Consider the following 26,615-nt stretch of genomic DNA (forward strand, 5'->3'; position numbering starts at 1 on the left):
TCAGTACATTACAGCGAGATGAATTACAAGGAAAAAAATATCACCTCCCAAAACTAAACTAAGAAACTAGGTAGCAGGCACTGGTGTGAGATAAAGAACTGAACAAATGTGTATGAAAGGTGCCAGACAAAGCAAGAAAGAAAAATACAAGAAAAAAAACCATCCCAAAAAATTATTCTACCTCAGACCTTCTGATTACCTGTCAGACGTCCTACCATTACACCACAGAGGCTCCCAATAGTTGGGAGCAGGCAGTGGTGTAAGGTAAAGATCTGAACAAAGGTGCCAGACAAAGCAAGAAAGAAAAATACAAGAAAAAAATCAGCCTACCTTGACTGGGGATCAAACCTCAGACCTTCTGATTACCAGTCAGACATGCTACTATTACACCATAGAGGCTCCCGATAGTTGGGACAATTTCAATACCTATATTCTTCACTAGGGTATGCATTTTACGCTGTGAAGCCTCGCTTACATCAAACAACACAGACATTGAACATGAGAGAACGATGACGAAGATATTTGAATTGCTCCATTTTTATTTTTGTTCAGATCTTTATCTTACACCGGTGACTGCTCCCTAGTTCTTAATTTGATATTTTCAAAAATAACAATGGATTTTTTTGCTATATGTAATAAAAACCGCAGAAAAGCAACATACATTTTAATAGTAAAATCTGTTTAGCGACATCGTTATAACAATAATCGGCAGTTGATACCAATCTTGATTCTGATACCCAACCATTGTCATCTCGTATTCCAATAAAAAACCCTTTTTTCCCTCCCAATGTGAGATCGCTCTGTTACTGACCAATCAGAACACTTGTTTACTTCACTGTATAGAATCAACACTAGAGCATATGGAACCACAGCAAAAGAACTTTATCAGTATCAGTGGATGGAAGTATCAAGGGTCCATTAACCTTCCCTGTTAGCAACCCGTCTGACGTCAGTGGAGGTTAACTGATATCAGGCAATGCTGTGTCCAATGGGGGAAATTATGGATATTTATAATACATTGGAATAGCAAGGAAAACAACAGCCTCTTTCACTTTATTACTGTTGTTTTTTTAAACATCAGACCAAATTTTATATTGTAGTTAATTCCTATTATGTTTTTTTGTTTGTTTCTTTTTTGTATTCTAACTGGTTGACCCTTTGTAAACAGGAGACAGTCTTCTCTCAGACACTGGTCTGCACATCACACTATTATGTATTCACCCGTCTCACCATGCCCCCTTTTTATGCCATCTTGAAAACTCCGGAATAACGACACCCCTAGTAACTACACAATTTTCCAGTCCCGGGCAGTGCTGTTATCCAGGGGTTGCACTGTATATTATTCAAAACAGAATGTAAATCAGTACATAACAGAGAGATGATTTTCGAGGAAAAAAATACTATCTCGGCGCAAAACTATAACTAACTATACATTCGACTGTTTCTCTCCCAGCCAAGGACTCTGTTTTTCTGTATTTAAGGGTTTTGCGGCGTTTGTAAAACATTTAGGTCGTATTTGTTTGATTTTCCATGAATATGAACTCGAGAGAGTTAAGAGTGAGAGGAAATCAGCCCATGGCAAATAAGTCTGCACTGGCAAAACCAGAGAAATGTGACTATACATCACACAGAGAAAAGAAGTAGATACAAAGATCCACTGGCAGAATATATTTGCCAAAAGGAATACTCTCTTGTGCTAACTAATTACGTATCCATGCATATCAATTATAAAAGACTTTGACTTTCAAGGGGGAAAGTATTTTTTAAAAATAAAAGGTTTATCGTTTCTCTCTCAGGACTAATGTGATACCAGGTGATCTAATTGGTGAAAAAGACAGACAGGATGGCGATAACAAATTTAAGTATAGGGGCAACTACTCCTGAAGCAAAGGTAAAGAGGTAAGAAGCAGAAACTACTTAAGACTACTCATTGCACACCCCTAAACAATCCATTTTTCACATCGTTGAGACCACAATGAGGAGGCCCATTTTAAACAGAGCCTGTAACATGTATTAAATCATGCCGGTAACAAGGAAATGGAAGATGACATACAACACACAGGATAGAAAGGTCATCAGAGCCTGAAACATAATTGGGTATCCCGGTCACCTAAAAATTAGTAGGGGAAAAGATAATAGTTCAAGGAAAGAAGAGAAGTAGATCCTGGTGACCGTTTATGTTTGTTTTAAGGGCTTTACGGCGCTTGCAACACATTTAGGTCATAACAGCGCCAGTAAAAAGGAAGAAAATTATATATATATATATATATATATATATATATATATATATATATATATATATATATATATATATATATATATATATAATGTGTGTGTGTGTGTGTGTAAAACAAAAAAGCAGTGCATAATAGTGAGATGATTTACAAGACAAAAAATATCTCCCAAAACTATATATATATCTATATACATTTGACTGTTTCCCTCTCAGCCAGGGTATCCGGTCAGGGCCAGACAAAACCAAGTAATGTCATTCCAAGACAAAGACAGAAAACATGGAAAACAAATGCAGGGGGATAGAGGACGCAGTAGCTGCCTCCCTGCCCACTATGGGAGTTAAGGGTTTTACAGCACTTGCTCCACATTTAGGTCATTTCAGCGCCAGTAAAAAGGAAGAAACTGGGAGAGTGAAATTATTCTAGAGATACAAGTGTAGGTAGCCAAGACAAAGGGGAATAGATGCAGATTCCAAGAGCACGCTATCAAAGTACTTAGTTTGAGATCACCTAAAAGTCTCATCCAGACACCAGCCCTGGATCTCGCCGAGAGGAACACACTCAGATGATTACAGCCAAAACAGAAAGTATAACTAACAATATGTAAGTCAGAGAGATGATTTACAAGGGTAAAAAAAAATGTCACCTCCCAAAAGTAATACTCTCAGCTGAGGACTAGGGCAAAACCAAGCAATCCCATTCCAAGACAAAGACAGAAAGCAACTTGGAAAACAGATATAAGGGGATAGAAGATAGCAAGTACATCCTTGCCCACTCAGGATCCAAATGGTAACACTCGGTTTCTAATAATCATTTACTCAGAGAGATGATCAACAATTTTTAAAATATATAGTCTTTCACAGAAAAGATTACCCCCTCCCAAACTGTTTCACTGTAAACACCCCGGCTTATGTGAAGCAAAACTAAAAATAGCCTCATTCAAGGACTAGAATAGAAGGGGGATACAAATGGGAGCGATCTATATTCATGTTTTCGTCCAACCAGGTCATCAATCACATGATTTGTTGCTGTCCAACGATTGGATAAATCTTAACAGATGTAAACATGCGGCTTTGTTTATGAACGTTGTAAACATACCCATGTGTCAAGCTGAATAAAATGACCAATCGTGATGTTAGATATTTAAAAAGCTGTGAACACTTTTCACTATGTGGGTCACTTTGAGCACATTTTGCAATGTGACCAATGACTTCGAGCACATGGAAAGTTAATATAGATCATGCCCATTAACTCGAGCAACCTCCCCTGCACCGGACATGACCTCAGTCTCAGAAACTAAAACACAGCATTAAGTGAAAACACTAGGTGACGCTTTTCAAGACTGTGTTTATTATAATTAGACAATTACAATCATTTTTGTACCGGACACTACACACATGACATAAGTTCACAGAACATTTTTCAGAATTCAAAACCAAACTCAATTGATTTAGATTTTTTTTAGTTTTATTTTAAATATAAATATGAACCAACACGGCAGTATGCAAGTTTGTTAAAGATGATTAAGATAGGATTTTTTGTGTGAAAATTTTTTTTTTTAAAACAAATTCAAAAGCATTTTTTCCTACCCACATATTATTTAAAATTATTTATAGGAAACGAGTATGAAAATTTGGAAACTGTTTCAACAAAAATGTAAGTTCTGTGGAAGAGATTTTTTTCTTTTTTAATTTGCTGTTAAAGAGAATATTGATAATGTTCTATCAAAATACATTTGATCCTAGATTGTTCGTGGTCCCTAGGAAAACTGTGGAACCCTTGATTAAAGTAGCGACTGATAATGCAAACTCATAATGATAAATAAAATTTAGTAAGAAATCAAAAGATTTCATGAGAAATCAATAAATTTCAAAGTTTATTAAAACGAAGAAAAAAGAAGTAATTCCCTTTGTAAACATGCTGGAATTACATTTTATATCATTGTGGATTTAAACAGCATTAACTTTCACACCCCCCCCCCCCCCCCCCCCCCCCCCCCCCCCCAAAAAAAAAATTTAAAAAACCAAAAAAAAACCCAAAAGACCTAATAATAAATAGATTTTTTAATTATGACAAAATGAATATATAAATCAGCATCACATGATTATGCTAGTTCAGTTTCGTCATTATCTTGTATGGAATGTGATGATCCTAACTGCTTTGATTTCCCACATTATTAATTGAAACAAAGTGATTATGTGAATTCACAACAATAAAAACTATAGGGTGAATTTCTAACGCCATCAGTCACTTTAATTACAATACAGTAATAAAAATAATGTATTTTCATAAAAGATAAAAAAAATAGCACAGGAATGTAACGAACGAGGAATGATTGGTTGTTGAAAAATCGTGGTCAACATAGTAACATATTGAATACTGTACAGTTCAAGGTCACAACAATCAACTGTGAACTATACAAAATACAAGTATCAATGAAACAAGTAGCATTGATGTTCATTGTCACACAAATTACCAAACCACACTTAAGATAATCAACAAAATGAGAATAAAATATAATAGTATGAGTATAAATATTTCACGACCTTTAACTCCCTATCAATTATCAGTAGACTCGACTATTTTCATCAAAAGAGCAGTGACAGTAACAGCAAAGCCTTCATAACAATGAAGATGCTGACATGATTAACTAGGTATTATGTAATTTATGTCTGTGAATTAGAAATCTTTTTCAACAAAGCATAAATTTAGGCTTATTTCCTCTAGATTGTTCCTATTTATGTGTGATCATTGTTCTTACTATTCTCCCAAATTTCTGAACTTTAATTTGAAGCAATAAATAACAATTCGGATTTTTCAATCTTATGAAATTGTTACTCAATTTAGACCAGTGTTTTATGAAAAAAAATTGTCAGTATTTGTTTTAGGATATCACACTCCTTTTACGCCTACAATGCAACATTTCAAAAAAGGCACATGGAAAGGACGTATGATTTAGAGGCATAAAAGAAAAAGCAAACTGTGGTAGATGAAGAACTCACCAACTCAATGGGGTCCAACATTCACACAGAAAACAAGGTAGGGTTACACCAGTGATGGTTCTGATCTCTTAATGAAAACAGTAAGATCTGAGGTCAGGTAAGGACTAAAATCAAATCCTACCAAAGGCCAAATTACCTTAATTCAATTTCATGGAAACTAATTTACACTTGCTACAATTGAACAAGCCATTGAGTTCATATTATTTTGCTTAAAGTACTTTTAATAGCACCCTTATTTTCCATATGCGCACTAGTTTGTTTTGAATAACTGATCATAAAGAAAGTGTTACAAGCTGAGTAGCTTATCACAGTATAACTTTGTTGTATGGATCAAATCGTGTTTGACAAAATGGTGATGTGTAGGCATTTAACAACATTTACAGGTCATGTCAGTGCCAGAAAAACAGAGGACAATGAGACAACCAAAAGACCTCAAGTATAAATTCATCTTTGCAATCAAATGTTAGTAAATAGGACAAAGAAGATCAGTTCTAAAATACAACAGATCAAAGTAGAATCTATCCATGTGTCTAGTTTCAGACAACCTTAAAGACCCATCCAAATATTGACATAGAAACGTTGCTGATAGGAATCAACAACAAAGCATACAACATACACATTAACAGCTAATAATACAAATATCTAACGGATAGATTTACAAGAAAGACATAAAAATCTTCTAAGACATATATCTTTTTGTCTACCTCTCAGCGAAAAATTCTGAAGATCACCTGAGTCTAATTCCAGGACAAAGGCAGAAAGCCACATAAAAAGGGACTAGTTTGGAAATATAGAGTAGACTGTAAGAAGAGTCATTTCCCTGTCCCTTCCTCGTCTACTGAAAAAATCATCGAGTGACTTGTATCAAGAATTGATAAATAAAGCAGTGCCGCGCTGAGGACCGGACCGAGGACCGGTCCCACGGTCTTTTAGCTGTGAACCGTGGTCCAGTCCCAAAGAGGAAGACCGCCGGCGGTCCTCACTTCTTATCACCTTTCAACGGTCTCGCGCCATACTACTTCCCCAGCGATTCGTTGCCTCGGTCCTTTGCCTATCTTCCACCAATCACCACCCATCCCACTTAATTAATCGCACCCACCCCCCTTTGCCATACACTAAACGACACAGACGACCACCTCCCTCCACTCCGCAAACCGCCCTTTCGTGTGTGAGATGGGGGGAACAGGAGGCGCACGCCTTGGACGATTCCATTATACGGGGTAAATTTCAAAATTTACTACACCATAATGATCGCAATGACAATGATCTATGATGAAGGCATGACCCCTCTTCTCTAATGGGTTATTGTTTGAAATGTATGTGACTACTAAAGATGTGTGTGTGTGTGTGTGTGTGTGTGTGTCGAACCTAGCAAGTTGCAAGTCTGATTTTTTGTTTTCTTTTGTCCATCTCTTGTCGCCACTCCTTTCTATCGCATTGTTGTCATTTAAAATAATACAATAATATTAAAATTTCGTTTGGTGTTTTAACTAATCAAGTAATATGAGTTTCATTAGTTTCTTCCGTCAAAAAAAAAACAGTTATAACGTCTGTATTTTTAAAAGGTCCAATAGAATATTTGGGGACCCCGATAGCTCAGTTGATAGAGCACTCTCTTTATACGCAAAGGGCCAGAGATCGATCCCGGGTGCAGTCGATTTTTTTCTGAATCCCTGTCTACTCAGCAATGAATGGGTAGCTGAGTTTGTTAGATCTGGCGAAAAGTCACCATCGACCCCTCTTATCACCTCATCCACCCCCTCTTATTATAACTTCACGTCTCTCTCTTACTCTTCAATGCTCGCTGCCCTCTAATGTGTGTGTGTGGGGGGGGGGGGGGTAGGAGTTGCCTGTGTGTATCAACGCCACGAACAACTCGATCAACGCCTTGGGCGATGCCATTATCTACGTTAATGGGGATAAATTTCAAATTTTATTAAATTATCGAAGTAACAATGAAGTACGGTGAGCAAATAAAGAAGGCATCACCCTCTTCTCTAATTAGGTTACAATTTGAAATGAGTGTGACTACTCCGTGTGTTTTACTCCTGTAGGCCACGGTTTTCATCGTGTAGCGGTCTTTAACGGTTCAAGAATGAACGGACCGGTCTAGAGACCGGTCCTTGCGGTCTTCATTTCCCAAGGACCGTAGGACCGTGGTCCTTAAGCTTGCCAAGGACCGCCCCGCACTAAAATAAAGCAATTTCTTTACCTGAACTCCCATTATTATAACTCCAAATAGATGATAACTGGTCTTCCTCTAAACGAGCCAGATACACACAGCCATTTGTTTGGTAACAAATACAAGCATATATCAATGGCATACACAAACATATAGAAAAAGGCAAATGGTGACTAACATGATAAACACGTATTCTAATCAATGTAATCATAGTGAAATAAAAAAATTAAAAAATGGAATGAAAAAAATCTACTGAAAGAAATTCAACAGCTTGGCACTTTAAGATTACTATGGAAAATAAAAGAAGAAAGAATATTTCAATACAACTTGAATTCTTCAAAAAAACGTTGTCAAGAAATGAGTTTCTCTTAACTCACTCAACCCTAGCCCTCTACCTCTGTGCTGTCCATTCTACCAATAGATTTAAGGTACTTCCCCAATGTTTGTTTTTATTTTTAAGGGTTTTATGGCACTTGTAACACATTTAGGTCATATCAGCGCCAGTAACAAGGAAGAAAATTGGATAGTAAAAACATTCTAAATGTACAATTAATAGGACTTGAGGAAAAAGTAAGACTAAGGGGAATGGTTCAAATAGGGAACTGACGTAGATTCCAAGAGCATACTATCAGTATACTTAGTTTGAGATTTCCTAAAAGCCTCACCCAGTCACCAGCACAAGATCCCACGAAGAGGAACACACTCAAATGTTTACAAATTATATGTTAAAAAGAATAACAATACATAACAGAGAGATGATTTACAAGGAAAAAAATATCATCTCCTAAATCTACAACTATACATTCCACTGTTTCCCTCTCCGGCCAGGGTCAGGACAAAACCAAGTAATCTCATTCCAAGACAAAGACAGAAAGCAATTGGAAAACAGATACAGGGGGGATAGAAGACATGACAGGTAGTACTTTCCAAAAATAAAAAAACAAAAACAAAACACCCAGTCACTCAATCTCAAAGAAAATTTGCGTCTGCGTAATTCAATTGAATCACAATAAATATGTAAAAATTAAAAACAGTAGTTTTAATAATATGAAAATAATGTGTCTCAGAAAAATGCAAATAATGATGGGGTTAAAGTAGTCAAAGACAAATACCGAAATAGTCAGCGTTAGTGTTGAGTGAGTTAAATGCTGACAACGAAATTGAAATATAAAATTAAAGGCAATGGCACATGCATAAAACCCATCCATTAAAAAACCTGTAGACTTTTACTTGGGACAAATTCATTGAGACCAAGAGATCGTTGAAAAGTCACCAAACCACCTTTCATCAGCTCACATGTTTGAATCAAGGCTGGGTTTTAAGATTATAAAGGCTCCTCTGTTTCAAATAATTCTTTCTATTTTTCTTTAAAAATTTTCATTTTTCAGGATTGTTACTTGCAAAGTATTTATCTGTAGTAAGGATAATTAAGATAAATTAAACCAACTAATGCACCTCTATGCACAGTGAAATATGAAATTTAGCCCTAACCTTCTGTCCTCACTGCAGGAAAATCCTTGAGGAACCCTAGACACTCTACAAAAGAAAAGCTGGGCCTCCTTTGGAAAAAGCCTCGCCTCTCACTTAATATTTTTGAGTTTTGCTACTTTTTTCATGACCCATTGAGTTATTATTCCAAGACAGCTAACTTTTATTTATGAACTTTGAAGTAAAACTAATGTCGGGAATATTTTGTTTTTTTGTTTTTTTAAAAGGGTTTTACGGTGCTCAAGACACATTAAAGTCATATCAGCGCCAGTAAAAAGGAAGAAAATGGGATAGTCAAAAGTTCTAGAATTGCAATTAAAGCACCCAAGAAAAGGTAAGATAAAGGGGAATTGGTTCAAATAGGAAACAGATGTAGATTCCAAGAGCTTCCTATCAAAGTACTTAATTTGAGATCACCTAAATGTCTCATCCAGACACAAGCACCGCTCCCCACTTAGAGGAATACACTCAAATGTTTACAAATCATATCTAATATGTAATCAAAATATAATACAGTGCATAACGGAGAGATGATTTACAAGGGAAAAACTATCATCTCCCAAAACTACATTCGACTGTTTCCCTCTCAGCCAGGGTATCCGGTCAGGGCCAGGACAAAACCAAGTAATCTCATTCCGAGACAAAGACAGAAAGCAAGTTGGGAAACATATATAGGGGGATAGAAGACACAGAATGTACCTCCCTGCCCACTGTGGGAGGTCAGGAACCCCACCCAGTCGGGAATAACAAGGCCGTGTCTTTGAGATAAAAAGGAGAAGAGACCAACCAAATGTTTTCCTCCAGATTTGAATCAGAGACTTTTAAATCCACTAAACTGGATGACTGATGTGTTCAACATCTGCTCAGCAACTATTAATTCTCCCTGTCATGATAAATTTAGTGAGAATTTATGTGACACGTGTTGACATTTAATAATGCATAAAAGTATAATATATTCATTTCAAAACACATTTTTGCAAAAAGGTTGAGGGGGAAAAAAAACATGTGAAAATGAGACTGACAGGAAAACAAAAGGCAAATATGAAAGAAATGCTGGTTGACAAAAGATAATATGATTTATAATCTATAGTATCAAAATATAATCACAATTTGGCATTGGACAAATAAACTGCCTCCACTTACGCCAATCACAACCAGGTACTCTGTACATACATCAAACAATTCTCTAAAGGATCTATTTTCAAATTGTCCTTGTGCTGTTTCCAAACATAAGCTGTACAAGTTACAAATTTATCAATGCTATATAAAAATGTAACACTTAAGTGTGTAGGCAAATAAGATGACAAGTCAAAAAAAAAAGAAAAACAACCTAAGAATATTTTTGTATATAACTGTAAATATATAAAGCAACTTTTTTTTTCGATTGTAAATAAATAATGAATCTAAAAATATAATCACATTCAACATAAAAGGCAGAGAAAATGAGCTACGAATGTCTTTGTGATACATCAATCAAAATTTTGTTGCAAATGGGATAATAAGAATTAAAGCTTCACAAAATAATATAGAAATGATTTACACAAAATGGCATAAGAATATTTAAATTTTGCTAAACCTAAATCGGATGTCTCAGTAACTTTATTAATGTGAGAGATAAATTGCCTCATACAATCTAACTGATAACTAAATAAAAGACTACCCAAATTATAGCATCTGAATCAAATCAGATGTAACGCATCTATTTAGTATCTATCTCCTATTGTTTTTGTTTTTATTTAAGGCGCTTGCAATACAATTAGGTCATTTCAGCGCCAGTAAAAAAAAGAAGGGAAAAATAGGATAGTAAAAAAATTATAGATTTATAATTAAAAGCATACGAAAAGAAGTAAGATAAAAAGGTAAATGTTTTTTTGTTTTTTTTTTAAATTTGTTTGTTGCTTTAGGTCACGGAACAGATGTGTCTCATCCAGACACAAGCGCAGGTCCCCATTAAAAAGAATAAAAAAACGCCCAAAAAACTTGAGCTTTAATATAGCGCAAAATCCACTAAATGAGCTTAAAATTGCTTTACATTCACTTTGAATACTCGGAATGTTTACAAATCATGATATTCAAAACAAAAATATAACAGTACAAAATAGAGAGATGATTTACAGGGTAAAAAATACAATTCCCCAAAACAATAACTATACATTTTACGGTTTCTCTCCCAGCTAAGGCCATTCCAAGACAAAGACAGAAAGTGTAGGAAAACAGATATAGAAGACACATTTATTGGCTCCCTGCCTCCTATTGGAGGACAAAAGTCAAAACTCCACCGAGTATCTATCCCAAACACACCATGGCAAGAGACTTAAGCTACTATAATTAGAACAGACTGACATCATCATACCGATTTATTCTGTCTTCACTCTCGCTTGTTTTGATAACATTTTTAACATAATATTGAAAAAGAAAAACCCAAATTGCATTAAAACTTAAGAACCCTTTTACCAATAGAAATATTTTCCAATCCTTTACTGGTATGGTTGGTGGAGATTTGGCACATTTGTAGCTTCGACCGGAGTAAAAATAAAGCAGCAGGGAGATGATGAAATACTAAATGGTATTTTCACATTGTGTCGCTTGATTGGTGTATTAATAATCAATTACAAACTTGTAGATTTCAAATTTGTTCTGAGGCTGGCAGCTATGTTTTTAAAAAACTTTTTGGTAATATTGACATCAATGCATCTTCAGCATTCAATAATTTATTCTCACTTTAAAATGTTATCAAATCATGTATGACAGATACACAAATTTGTAAACACTGAAATATAAGTAGTTTTACCGAATCTTTAAAAAACCAACAACAAAAACCACACAAAAATAACAAACCAAAAGAAGCAAAAATCACAATGGCTCTAACATTACAAAATATTTTTAAAAATCTATTCATTTCTGTTAATCGTAGTTCGATTATTAATCAAATTTTTAAAATAATTTATCGACATCTCAATCCATCAGACAGCTCCAGTCAAAAGTTAACTATTGCAGGACAACTCCTCCATTAGTTTGACATCACCAAGGCAGTTTTGGCATCTTGGTTTGGAATGTATGAGTAAACAGAAAGATTTCTAGCCAATTATTTCACAAACACTAGTATACTTCATGTGGCACTTTAATTCGAGCTTTACTGTGCTAGATACGAGACAATAATCCCATTCATACACTGACTACATCCATATCACAATTTTATAAATTAATGTATATATTTATATAAATATTTCACAATAGTGGAAAAGACTGGTTAACTTTCTTTACCCACAACATACTGCGAAATTAAAATTTTCTACACAATTATGAACACAACAGATAAAATAAAGAAAGCATGGGGTTGATGCAAGATGAGAATAATCAATGGATGTGAATATACTAGGGGGGAAAATCATGTTGAATACAGGAAAAATTTTAATTTTGAAAGAATACATTATAATAAGAAATTTGCAAGAAATTAAAAAGATAACATTACAATTTCAAAACTATGGAAACAAGAAAGATGAATCTAATAAAAAAAAAGGAAAAATCAAAAACAAAAATTTCAAAAACAAAAACAAACATAAATACAATTATGATTGATGACTAAAATTGCTCATTGAATTCTGTAGCCTGAGCAAGTCTTCCACTTTTAGCGTCTGAAATCGCTCCCCAGAGATCAAAAATGAAATCATCAGAAAAACCAAATTCCTGCAGGTCTGACTCGTCCATCTTCACGGCAAAGTCATGGGGGTTGTCTACCTTGGATCCAATCTCCCATATATTTTGGGCTAATGATTAGAGAGAGAAAACGTTACAAAATAATAAAAAAAAACTTTTCCAACATTTTGAATAGTACATTAAAGAATGGGTATTCTAAAGTATGATGTTTCAGGACGTAACTAAAATTTCATCAATCTCTTCTGATTTACAAGAAACGCTTTTAAGTTTTAAGAGTTTTACAGTGCTTGCAACATTTTAGGTAATTTTAGCACCAATAAAAAGAAGAAAATGCAATCAAAAGCGCCCAAGAAGAAATAAAACACAGGGAACTGGTTCATTTTGTTTTTAAAGGTTTTACGGCGCTTGCAACACATTTAGGTCATATCAGCGCCAATAAAAAAGGTTGAAAATTGGATAGTAAAGACATTAGATGTACAATTAAAAGGACTTGAGGAAAAAGTATGACAAAGGGGAATGGTACATATCGGGAACAGATGTAGATTCCAAGAGCACACTATCAGTGTACTTAGTTCGAGACTACCTAAATGTTTCACCCAGACACCAGCACAAGATCTCACTAAGAGGAACACACTCAAATGTAAACAAATCATATGTTTAAAAAACCCAAAAAATAACAGTACATAACAGAGAGATGAATTACAAGGCAAAAAGATATCATCTCCCAAGACTATAACTATACATTCAACTGTTTCCCTCCCAGCCAAGGACTCTGGCCAGGGTCAGGACAAAACTTAGAAGCTGAATTGTGGCATCTTGGGATCAGAGCTTATTTGAATGAAAATGTGCCTCTGCGATAATAGTTGCTAAAGACCTTGCTATATGTGCTTGGCCTGCCAGACCTCAGATCGTACTGTGTGTGACTTTTTCTTGTGGGGGTGTTAAAGACCAAGTTCACATTCCATTACTTTCAGCAAGTATCGATAACTTGAAAGATCCAATAACAGCTGCAATCAACAAGTGTACCATGACATGCTACGGTGTGTTCGGGATGAATTCTCATATTGGCTTGATGTTGTCCACGCTGCCAGTGGTGGCCACATTCAGCATTTATAAATCATGAAATAAAAACTTGAAGTCACATACTACACATGTGTCCAAGCTAGTGTTTTCTACTGTTTCTTTTATTTTTTAAATATCCCATGATAGTTTTACCAAATTCATTTTTGCCTGTAGATTTAATAATTGGAGCAATACTAAGTAAACTTACACATCTCATTGTCATTGATGCCCATGAAGGACTCCAGCAAATTGTTGATTTTATCTACAGCAACATTGACCACGTCATCAGGCTGGGGAGAAAAAAGTATCTCAAATTAACTTGCCAATGTCTGTTCATGATATTATTGATTATATTTCATTTCCATTGAAATTTTCAACATAACCTTTTTTGATGACACAAAATTTAAAATTTGTATTCAAATCCAATTCTTGATAAATCATTGATGAAAACCAGATGTTACCACAAAAACCATTTCCAAAATAAGATTGTGTCCTATATTGGATGGATAACTCTATTCTTTTTTTTTTTAATTACTATTTTATTTTTCTCTCACTTTTTTATTTTTGAAAACGGCATGTGGTTATAAGTAATTTACAAGTCTGTCTGATCAACTGCCAATTCTACCTTACCTATTGAGAAAAGGTGAAGATTATTGAATTGATATATCATACGTGATTGTAGACAAGATAGTTCTAGAAATTAGTTCTAGAAATTTGCTTTTAAAAGAAGTCATTGATTCATTTACTTGCTGTGCATCTCACCCAACTTTTTAAAAAGAATAACTTATATGTGGAAATTAAATGCACAGATTAACTTCCTCTCTCCCAATAATTCATATCAATATTGGTTTGGAGGATGGGGTATTTTTCAGAACTTCGATTTGAACATTTAGTATTGACCTTTAGTATACAGGTTTATGATGAAATAGCACCTTTTGATATTTCATCTCTCTCACTCTTAAAACAAAACAAAAGGCCTCAAAGGCCTTGACGAATAGGTGTGATGTAAAAATCTTACGATGTTTCTTACAATTTCAACTGTTGCAGGTCCCGTTGACCTAAGCCGTAAAGTCTGTTTCCCTGTACCAACACTTCCACTGCCTTTCTTCCCTGATGAGGGCCCAATGTTTGCTGTAAAAAAAAACAAAAAAAAAACAAGAAAAATAAAATATACAAAATCAAAATGGACATCCAATATTTTCAGTCATAAAAGAGAGAGAGAGAGAGAGAGAGAGAGAGAGAGAGAGAGAGAGAGAGAGAGAGAGAGAGAGAGAGAGAGAGAGAGAGAGAGAGAGAGAGAGAGAGAGAGAAGAGAGAGAGAGAGAGAGAGAGAGAGAGAGAGAGAGAGAGAGAGAGAGAGAGAGAGAGAAGAGAGAGAGAGAGAGAGAGAGAGAGAGAGAGTTTCATACCAATTAACAAGCCTGTAATCTGTCTTCCATAGTTACCCATCAAAGCTAAATAATACAATTACAGTATCAAGCTCCAGACAGACTGATATCAATATAATTAAAGAGACACTATGAACTATGGTGTGTGTGTGTGTTTGGGGGGGGGGGTTGAAATAAACTGAGACTTAAATGATTTTATCCTCATGGTTATATCTTATTAACAGCTTATCATTTTATAAACAAAGCATTTATCATTTGATATTTAGTCTCCTTATTTTTTTCTTTAATGATAAAGGATGTCAGACATTCAATTCTTCTGAGTACAATCACGCCAACAGGGTTTGGTGTACGGTAGGCCAGGCCTATGTCAGATCAATGGTTGTTGTGTAGCGGTGTGTGCTGAACAAATAACAATAATAATAATATGTGTACAATAATTACTACTCTCTCAGGTGTAGTGGGACAATGGCACGATAGAATGTAGAGATACCGATGAGCCAGCCGTCTGTGTGTGGATGTTTTTGTGCGCGTGTGTGCGACACATGAATCGAGTGTGGTGTTATTGCGTGTGTGTGTGTGTGTGTGTGTGTGTGTGTGTGTGTGTGTGTGTTGGGGAGGGGGGTAGAGAAATCGATGACCTGTGACATTTCCGATTGCCGTCGTCCAAAAACCAATATTATTATGCTGTACAGATTTGTTGTAATTTAAAGTGAGGAATGGAAAACGACGACAGCAAATGAAAACAATTATTTGTAATGAACTCCATCACGGGAGATTCACGTCAAGAAAAAAGAGTGTTGTGAGAGTGAGAGTGAGTGAGTGAGAGAGAGAGAGAGAGAGAGAGAGAGAGAGAGAGAGAGAGAGAGAGAGAGGGGGGGGGGGGCAGATAACAACGAGTGCATTTTGATTATAACACTAAATCAAAGATACGTAACAAGCATGGCAAGATTTAGACATCATATCGGCGACGGGAAAAATAAACACTTAAAATCACACAGCACACGAATATACAGCTTTTAAAATAATATCTGATTAATAAGTATTAATTAATAAACCCATTTATTTGCATCTATTTACTTATTCACTGTTTTACAAACGATCTGAATTTAATTTCACCTATTCGCTCATGTTTTGTTTTTCGTTTTATGTTTTTAAATTTGCTTTATTTGCTCATTATTTTTAATAACTATAGCTATTTCGCGTTCCCTGTCAATAACCAACCTTGACGGTTCTATCTACAGAATCGCATACATATAATAATAAAAATAAGAAGTCGGTAGGTCTATCCCAGTTAGTGTGTGAACATATCCTGGGACAAACGCTGGTCGTTGACGAATCGAAACATATTTTAGGCACTGCAATTGACAGGTATGTAATAAAGAGAAACGAAGTGGTCAGAGTTGACGGTAGGATTTCGATAAATCCAGGCATCATTGAGTATGGGTGGAGGAAGAGAAATAGCCATATATATATATATATATATATATATATATATATATATATATATATATATATATATATATATATATATAATATATATATATATAGTATGTATGTATGTATGTATGTATGTATGTATGTATGTATGTATGTATTGTATGTATGTATGTATGTATGTATGTATGTATGTATGTATGTATGTATTATGTATGTATGTATGTATGTATGTATGTATGTATGTATGTATGTATGTATGTATGTATGTATGTATGTATGTATGTATGTATGTATGTATGTATGTATGTATGTATGTATGTATGTATGTATGTATGTATGTATGTATGTATGTATGTATGTATGTATGTATGTATGTATGTATGTATGTATGTATGTATGTATGTATGTATGTATGTATGTATGTATGTATGTATGTATGTATGTATGTATGTATGTATGTATAGTGTTAGTATAAGAGATTTGGAACTGAATTTTATAGAACTTTGAAACTTCAGAATGCCGCTCTTTCCCATGGAGACATCGTTCAACGTCTCCGTCCGAAGTGTAGAAAAAAACAATGGTCTTGAATTCACGACTCGTGGTCTCTTCGTTTCATGAATTGCTTTAAACTTTTTGTTTAATGTGGTCCTTGAAGTTTTCTTATTGTCAGTTAGAATACGTTTAGCCCGGCCTTTAGCGCAATATTTACTGAACTGATACGTTTTTGTTAAAATTTGCTTTATAATTGCGTGCGCCCCGTGCTTTAGGTTATTGATTTACTAAATTAACTTCACTGTTACTTATTTTGGTGGTGGTAGGGGACCCTAGAAAATGTATACAGATCGTTATTTTGGCACTAAACTTCCACAGTGGCATGTCTTGAGACTATATTATTTGGAGCGCTACCAAAACGGACAGTGTCGAGATTTATCAATGATCAAACCTTTTTGACACACTCCACTAACTTTCGCGTTAGTCGAATTCTCTCAACAACGGTCTTAATGACCCTAAATATGTAGTTAAAAGGGGATGTTCGGCCTTTCAGAAAATGGATATGATCGTCCAAAAAAAAGTCTAAATTTATTAAAACCACACGAGAATAAGTAAGACAAAAGGGAATGGTTCAAATATGGAACAGATATAGACTCCAAGAGCAGTGTACATAGTTTGAGATCACATAAAAGTTTAATCTAGACAAGCACAGGATCCCACTAAGAGGAATGCACTTAACGCTTACAAAACGATAATTGATTTTTAAAAATAAATAATTATATTACAGCAGATAACAGAAATATGATGTACAAGTTTTTAAAAATTTCATCTCCCAAAAATAATACTATAAATTTGACTGTTTCCTCCTCAGCCAAGGGCTCTGGCTAGGACCAGGACAAACCAAGTATTCCCATTCCAAGACAAAGGTTGAAAGCAACTCGGAAAACAGATATAGGGGGATAGAAGACAGCAAATGACCGCCCACCATTAGAGCCAAAAAGACCCCACCCAGGCAATAGGATTTTACAATTCCTTCGTTTCTATCATGTACTTTACTTTATAGTAACGTCATTGTCTTTAGTTATAAACAGGAGCTCACTCGCGTTTGTCAAGTGAGTCAAACTTCGCCAGACCGTTTGCAATCCGTCGAAAAGTTAATGCGCCACTGTATATTGACTAAACGCCTTTTCATAAATCGGGGAAGGTAGAGGGGGGAAGGGGTCCATGAAAAATTGCGTTATAATACAATATCTGACCCATCGCCTCAATATGTCACTATATATGTCGGAATGACCTAGGCGAAGAAAATTGAGTTCAAAGACAAAACTATCAGAATTAGGAAATCAATTTAATGTGTAATTGATTTTTTATAGGGCACATGGAGCCAAATTCAAAGGTTTAAAGCGCTAAATGGACATTAACAAATGTTTGTTACCTTTTGGATAGGTCGCTGGTCAACCGCAAATTAACTTCCATTAGATCTACGATATATAATTACCCAATCATTGCTGGATGGCTTAGGAAGAGGGGGCCAGATACAGATAACATTATCGACTGCACAAAGGATCGAAACCAGTCTCTACTGCGCTATCGAGAGCACCCCCCCCCCCTCCCCCTTCCAATCTAAAGTAATTATTGAACTAATTATAATTACCACCTATAATTTGTCAATTTTAAAATCCTAAACTTTTCACTCTCGTTTTTTCTTAATCCGCCCATCTATCCACACTACATATATATATATATATATATATATATATATATATATATATATATATATATATATATATATATATATATATATATATATATATATATATATATATATATATATATATCCTCTTTCCGCCTCTCTATCAATCTACCTCCATATATCCAACTATCAACGTATCTATCCATCTGAGCGATTTTATTGTCAATGTTGACCTGCTACTACTGTGGAATGTGTCACCATCTCGCCAACCCTGGAAGAGGTCCTGTGTAACCCCAAACCCCAGACGTCAAACACATTCAACACCTTCGACATAATTAATGGCCTTTTCATTGCAATTTAAATATGGTTTCCTTTAAACCAAGTTTCGTTAAATACAACACAGTTTAAATTTGGTTTCGTTTAAACCCATTATCATAATTATATTTAAATTTGTTTTTAGGGGGGAGGGGTAGATATGAATCGTAACATGAAACGTGCAGTCCTTTACAGGCCGGGATCGAGTTTAATTTCTTTATGTTTGTATGTTTTTAAGGGTTTTACGGCGCGTGCAACACATTAAGGTCATATCAGCGCCAGTAAAAAGGAAGAAAATGGGATAGTGAAAAGTTCTACAATTACAATTAAAGCACCCACCAAGAAAAGGTTAGACAAAGGGGAATTGGTTCAAATAGGAAACAAATGTAGATTAGCACACTATCAAAGTACTTAGTTTGAGATCACCTAAAAGTCTCATCTAGACACAAGCACAGATCCTCAAGAAGAGGAACACACTCATATTTACTACGTAAACAAAACATAACACAGTGCATAACAAAGAGATGATTTACAAGGGAAAAAATACCATCTCCCAAAACGAACTATACATTTGACTGTTTCCCTCTCAGCCAGAGCATCCGGCCAGGGCCAGGGCAAAACAAAGTAATCTCATTCTAAGGCAGACAGACAGCAAGTTGGAAAACAGATATAGGGGGATAGAAGATATACTAAGTGCCTTCCTGCCCAATATAAGAGGTCAGAAAGCCCACCCATGAGTTGAATTTAATTCGAGACCTCTCATCATTTTCACAAAGATAGATAGGAAACCATACTTAATAACCGAGATTGAAATACAGAGACGACATGAAGCATCTGAAGTGGCAATGGGGTTTTACCTCACTCAACCCTCACACCGACTATATCCGTAGTTGACTCTTGTTACTTTTACCCCATTATTACATTTTTCTTTCTGAGACAAATTATAGGGGTAGTATCAAAGCTAATGTGTTTGTATAAAACTATCTATGTAAATGCTCATTTTAAATACATTTTTTCCAATTTTGAAAAATCGCAAAAATCTCTAGGATTGAGTGAGTTAATAACATAATAGCAGACAATGCGTATCTATGTCAGGCCGTGTCAGGTCGGTAAACATCCTCACGCTCACAGTGTCTATTTGTTGTTTAACCTGAAATTGACAGATTTTCGCAACTTTCTATCTTAAGGGTCGAAGTGGCCGAGTGGTTATGGCATTGCACTGTGATCCGGAAGGTCCCGGGTTCGAGCCCTGCTTCGGGCTCTTTCGTTTTTTTAACCCCCATTTTGCTCACTTGGACAACATGGGTGATTCCTGTTGACATCAGACAGGATGTCTGATGGATTATCTATATTCCTTCATGGAATGCATAGACGACGGGATTTATGTTGCGAAAGGCCGTAATTATTTTTTTTTTCCATCTTCAGTTGGGCGATTACTTCTCAATAAATTCCCTTTGACAGACTATAAATGTTAAAGTTTATAAGTTTAATGTATTATTGTAGGATTGATATGGCGGGTAGAAACTGGGGTTATTTTATTTAAACCCACACTATCAATACTCAAAATGCCTTGTTTACCGACTTTACATTGAAAACCCAGATACGCAAGTAGAGAGCTCCCTCGTTTCATGTATCGATATTACCATTTTAGTCTCCGGCAGTAGCGATGTGATTCGGGCTTCAATGAGGGGTAATAGTTAAATAGTGATGTGATTCGGCCTTTCTGGCGGGGGGAGGGGAAGGGCAGGAAGAGAGGGCGAGGAAAGAAATGAGGGATGAGATAGATAGATGGATAGATAGATAGATAGAGAGAGAGAGAGAGGGGGGGGGAGGGAGAGAGAGAGAGAAAGAGAGAGAGAGAGAGAGAGAGAGAGAGAGAGAGAGAGAGAGAGATCACAATCAAGAAACGATATTTAGAAAAAAAAAGATCAAATGAGAAAACCAAACCAACACCAGAACCACAAACCTTAATCGGCACGACCGTGAGAATTCCATGGTGCGCGGGTTGAGGCAACAAATATTATTATGTATTATCCCCCCCTCCTCCTCCCCCACCTCTCTCTCTCTCTCTCTCTCTCTCTCTCTCTCTCTCTCTCTCTCTCTCTCTCTCTCTCTCTCTCTCTCTCTTGTTTGTTTGTTCTACCACTCGCGACACTTTTAAGTCATTTCACGAAAAAAGGACGATGGTGAAATAATCAGACGACTACAGATCTAGAGTTAATGAGACGCGCTTAAAAGTCCACAAGAAAAAAAAATCAGTCGGGTTCAATGAGTGCACAGAAGCCGATACCAAGAGCAATCTATCGTGAGCGTTTATATAACGCATAACCACATAAGCATTCCAAAATGCTTTCCAAGGGATCTCAAGCCGATATTAACCCTCAACATAATATAGTACCAGAATGGAAAGCGCCATCATAAAATGTTGTTTAACAAAGATAATATTGCTGTTACTTGCCATGAACTCATTACAGTTTTAGACCCAACCGTGAATAGACAATACCGAGTCGGATGCCTTATCAAAACTTTGCACCAACCAGTGGAATCTACCAGCCACAAGCCAAGTGTCACACAACTGCAAAGCCATATGTCAGATCTGAAAACATGGGATCACTTAAGACAAGTAAAGGACCCTTACCCCCCCCCCCCCCCCCCCCCCCCCCCCCTCAATCTTAAGAGATATAAACAAAAGAGAAAGAAAAAAAATATACTATAAATAAAAGATGATTTAAAAGGGGCAGAGGGAGATATCATCAAAAAGATGCAGCTGCTGAAATGCATTTGTTTGATTGGGGAACAATAGTGTGATGTGAAAATACTGGTTCCAATCTCATTGGAAGTGTGGAAACCAGTCCCCCCGGGGACTGAATTCCCATAATGTGTAACCGGTCCTCTGGTTTCATAGTGATGGCATCTTAAGTTTCCAGCCTAAAATATCTGCTGGTCATCAATAAAGATCATCCATCCTCGCTACTTTTACGCCCCGTATTCACAAGAATCTGTTTTACCTTATGCTGCCAAAATAGTTATACCACCTAATGATTCAATGTATGTAACCTGTTCATTGTTTATGCCTTGTCCGGAAGACTGGATACACACTTCCAATGAGTTTGGAACGGGAAGACTTCTACTTCCCATTAAGAGGAAAGATCGGGATCTGAGTCCAAAAATATGTATTCGTATCATATTACATAAATGCAAATATTGTCTGTCTTTTTAAAATTTATTCTAGTGAGCGTTAGGGCGGTGTAAATTATTTGATTCCATTATGATATCATTGAATATTGTTGCTTTTCTTTTGTGATGTCACAGATTATACTTTTTTTCAGTTTATGAGATAATGCGTCAAAAACAACAATGGAGTTTGAAAAAGGAAAAAAAAATCAAAATTGAGAACTACAAGATCATATAGATGTCTAGATAGGAATCTTGCTAAAAATGGATCTTTCAAACGTGTGTATCTGGAAATAAATTTTAGACCTTTAGTGATGACACTTTCATTATTATCATTATTATTATTATTATTATTATTATTATTATTATTATTATTATTATTATTATTATTATTATTATTATCATTATCATTATCATCAGCATTATTATTATTAAGTGTGGACAAATCAAACAAAAAGGCATGACAACAAGAGCAATATACAAAATGGAAAACAAGCAGTCTGGTGGTTTCATCGCAGCATTGTGTCCGAAATATGAAGAAAACTGAGGTGGTTAGGAAGCGCGTAAGAGTAAAATAGATTCAACGAATGGTGTGTAGTAGTGCCAAACAAGAGGATACAATACCACTGCACTGATAGTCAACAATAAAACCGATAACTACAATCATGTACTTTAACAGAAAGAGAGAAAACACAAAGAAAGAAACAGAGAGGAGGGGATAAAGAAAGAAAGAAAGAAAGAAAGTGGGTGAGTGAGAGAGAGAGTGTGTGTGTGTTGTGAGAGTGAGAGAGAGAGACAGACACACACACACACACACAGAGAGAGAGAGAGAGAGAGAGAGAGAGAGAGAGAGAGAGAGAGAGAGAGAGAGAGAGAGAGACGGGAGGGAGAGAGACGGGAGGGAGGACGAAGCACTGGAAAGTCACAATATCAATTTTACCAAATCCATCTGGAGTTGAAATGAAATAAAAGTTATAAGTGGACATTAATCAATTTTATCTATAAAAAGATTTCCTGTTAATTCATATATGAATATGTGTTAACTTATTAACAACAAATCGAAATGTGATATGCAAAAATATGTTTAAAATAAAAAAATATTAAAAAATAAATAAATAAATAAAATTAAAATAAAATACATAATTTAAAACAAACAAAAAATAAAAAAATATATATCATTTTTAAGGGAAAGGAAAAACAATATATGTTTAATTTTGAACAAACCGACTCTGACACAATAAAAGGGCATATTAAATTACACACATAGAATGAAGAGGATAAACAGCGGAATCAAAAGCCTAAAGTTTGGTGAGGTAAGAATTTAAGTGCAGACGATTGTGAGTTGTAACTGATACCGGAAGGTATAAAAGTGATAAGAAACGAGGAAAATACACAAAATCGACGTAAAACGCGCATTTCTCATAATATCCAGCTTGATTTTTTGATCCGTCATAGTGAGTCTACGAAATCATTGACAATAAATGGACATACTCGCATCAAATGGCAACGCAATCCTCAATCTTGAACCTCTGTCGTTGCTCGTTTTTGACTATCCAAGCATTGCCCCAGTTATTCATTTGATAAGACATCAGACTACTACAATATTTAAAGACAAAAAAGGCCGTTCTTTCCCTTTGTTAAATACGCTGTATTGTCGACCTTGTCGTGCGAAAAGTCATATTCATACCCATCTCATACAGAGCACTGGGCCTAAATCGCCAGTGTTTACCTTAGTTACCACTTTGTTCAAAACATTCGGAGGGCTTTCAAATATTTTGTTATTGTAGATGTTGCAATGATAAAAGTAGTCATCTCAGTGGTGATGGCTGATTTACAAGTTATGTCATTCATACGGGGACTATAATTGCCAGGTTTTATGGTAAACGATTTTTGTAATACAATAATGCGCTTTATAATGAGCAAACACAATAAAGATCATCATGAAAAATTTCCATGCCTACACTCATATTCTGAATGCATCTCATCAGTTACCGTGGTGTCGTTTCTGTATCTAAATGAACAAAAGAATCAAACAATCTGGCAACTCTTCAACTTCAATGATAAAAGCAACGACTCAGATATCTCATCTACCCTTTATTAAAACCGCACTCCAGGCTTAGGTGGAAAATACGACCGCTACACTCCGTGGATGGATTATTCCATTTTAAAAAGGAATTAATAAGTACATTAATGGTTGTGCATTGATTTTTTTCCGTTTAGGTAAAATACTTACAACACCCGCCAGCCGGGTATAACGTACCAACACACAAAACTAAGTGTACCCTTGAACGTTTATAGTCTGATTGAAATAATGATGTGAGAACTAATAATAAAACGGCTGTCAAAAACAATAACAAAGAACTGAGTGACGTCATTTTCGTTGCTCCTATATCTTTGTAATAACAATTATTTGCGAAACCTTTCCTAAAAACATCGATTAATTTTGAATTGAAAATGCATTTATTACAGAGTGAGGTGCACATACTTTCAGGTCTGATAACCGAATACAATTATGGGCCTGAATTAACACTGTTGTAGTGGACAATATATTTCGTTGACTTGAGAGTATTCCTATTGCAACAATGAGACCATAAGTTCACGTCGTTACAGAGCCTTGTTTGTTTGTCCTTCGGGCAAAAAGAATTACTTCCGGTGACAGTGCAATCAACTGATTTGATTACAGAAAATCGGGCTTGGTTGACGACCTAGTGATATCTATCTATGGATAATACCCACCACACATTTGCCAGATACCACAGCGTTTTATATCTCGCAGAGCGTGAATATTCGTGCCCAAAAATGACAACATAAACAATTACAATAAATTGTGCAAACAAAGCGAGGAAATGACTTTCAGATAATTTAATAACAATAACATCAACAATATTAATCTATTACTTTTTTTAAAAAAGAGTTTGGGATAAACATGTTGGGAACAGCCAATGTAAAAATTACGCCAGCGAGTACAGAATTGCTGGTAAATCTAAAAATCATGAAACTTTTTTTAACGGACTGATACAAGTAACTAGCAAACCTTTTATTTCAGGATAATTATCCTCCGTTGACTCAAATTGTATGACGAAAATTTGCTGGGTCCTTATACTCAATCCTTTTTCCGAATACTATATAAATTATTATAACGCAATTCTAGCATATCCACAACAAAAATTGATGACGCAATTTTAAATCTATCATGTGTAAGGCGCGCAAGGGGGGGGGGGGGGGGGGGGGGGGGGGGGGGGGGGGGGGGCAGATGCATGACCATCATATTTGAGTGAACATAATATGTATGGGAGTTAGCGTTGTTTAACGAGGGAGCGCACGCGTGTAAACCCACCATCAACACCAACCTTCATAATCCATAGGAATCAATACCGAAACTTCATCAAAGCTTAATGATTAGCGCTCGTGACAAGTCAATGACTATAAATAGACATTTATTAGAATACACCGAATAATTTTTTTAAAAACCCAACAAAACTATAGGATTAGTAAGTGACTAGCACGCAAGATCAAATGCTTTAACCTCAAACGGGCGGGGTTTGATTTTACTATAACCGAGCAGAATATACTACAACATATTGAACATCTTAAAAAGTAATAAACAAAAATGAATATAACAGCTTCAAAAAAGAACAAAATACTAAACACGGAATGTTTCAGACTCAAAACCCTTCTTCAGTCAACAACATGCAAGGTTTTGAGCCTGAAACGTTCCGTGTTTGGCATTTTGTTATTTTTGAAGCTGTTATGTTCATTTTTTGTTTATTACTTTACAGTCCACAGCTTCAAGCAGCTTAGTATTACAATGAACATCATAACAGTTTTAATTAGGAAACCAGTTACAACAAGGGTGACTTCTTTTTTTTTTTTTACTTCATAACTGTTACTATTGCTGTTAACTCAGCGAGAATGAAAAAATAATTATTTAAAAATTAAAATCTAAAGTTATCATTGAATAGCTATTGAAAGAAATGTTGATTGGAAGGAATTTCAGTCCAGCAGTTTGGAGGTTAACAATTACTGAGTGGCTACAAGCATCATGCATATCGATTCATTCAGACAGAACTGACAGACACGTCGTTGTCTTTCCCTCCACTTTGACCAATTCTTTGGCTGACAGTTGGCCAGTCATCAGCTGTTCTCGTCGCCGTTGCCTTGGTTACAGTTAGAATGAAAATGGTAGCATCCATCGTCTTTTACAGAGAAATAAGATTCGAAACCTAGTCGGCAACTTAGAGAGAGAAAAAAAAAAAAAAAAAAAAAGAGAGAGAGAGAGAGAGAGAGAGAGAGAGAGAGAGAGAGAGAGAGAGAGAGAGAGAGAGAGAGAGAGAGAGAGAGAGAGCAATTCAACTTGAAACCCTTTCCTTACAGCCTTTAGTAAAGAGTTTTAAAAAAGGAAAAGAATGTCTCTCTGGTTACAGACCTTTGGTAATACACGTAATATATGTGGAAACCATTAATCCATAAATAAATCCAGTAGATATGAAC

General features: G+C 35.6%; 1 protein-coding gene across 1 annotated transcript in view; it reads right to left on the reverse strand.

Moving 5' to 3' along the window:
- Positions 1-7,860: 7,860 nt before the first annotated feature.
- The window catches only part of LOC144962443 (PDZ domain-containing protein GIPC1-like), a 29,771-nt gene continuing 11,016 nt past the window's right edge, over positions 7,861-26,615 (reverse strand). Inside the window, exons 3-5 of the mRNA XM_078895390.1 lie at positions 14,656-14,756; positions 13,834-13,915; positions 7,861-12,673 (exon numbers count right to left, since the gene is read on the reverse strand). Coding sequence (XP_078751516.1) covers positions 12,489-12,673; positions 13,834-13,915; positions 14,656-14,756 — 368 coding nt within the window. The 3' untranslated portion in view covers positions 7,861-12,488. The remainder of the gene's footprint in view (positions 12,674-13,833; positions 13,916-14,655; positions 14,757-26,615) is intronic.

The sequence above is a fragment of the Berghia stephanieae genome, chromosome 1 (assembly GCF_034508935.2).
Source record: "Berghia stephanieae isolate SIO BIC M18660-M18661 chromosome 1, UCSD_Bste_1.3, whole genome shotgun sequence".
In the NCBI taxonomy this organism is placed as follows: Eukaryota; Metazoa; Mollusca; class Gastropoda; order Nudibranchia; family Aeolidiidae; genus Berghia; species Berghia stephanieae.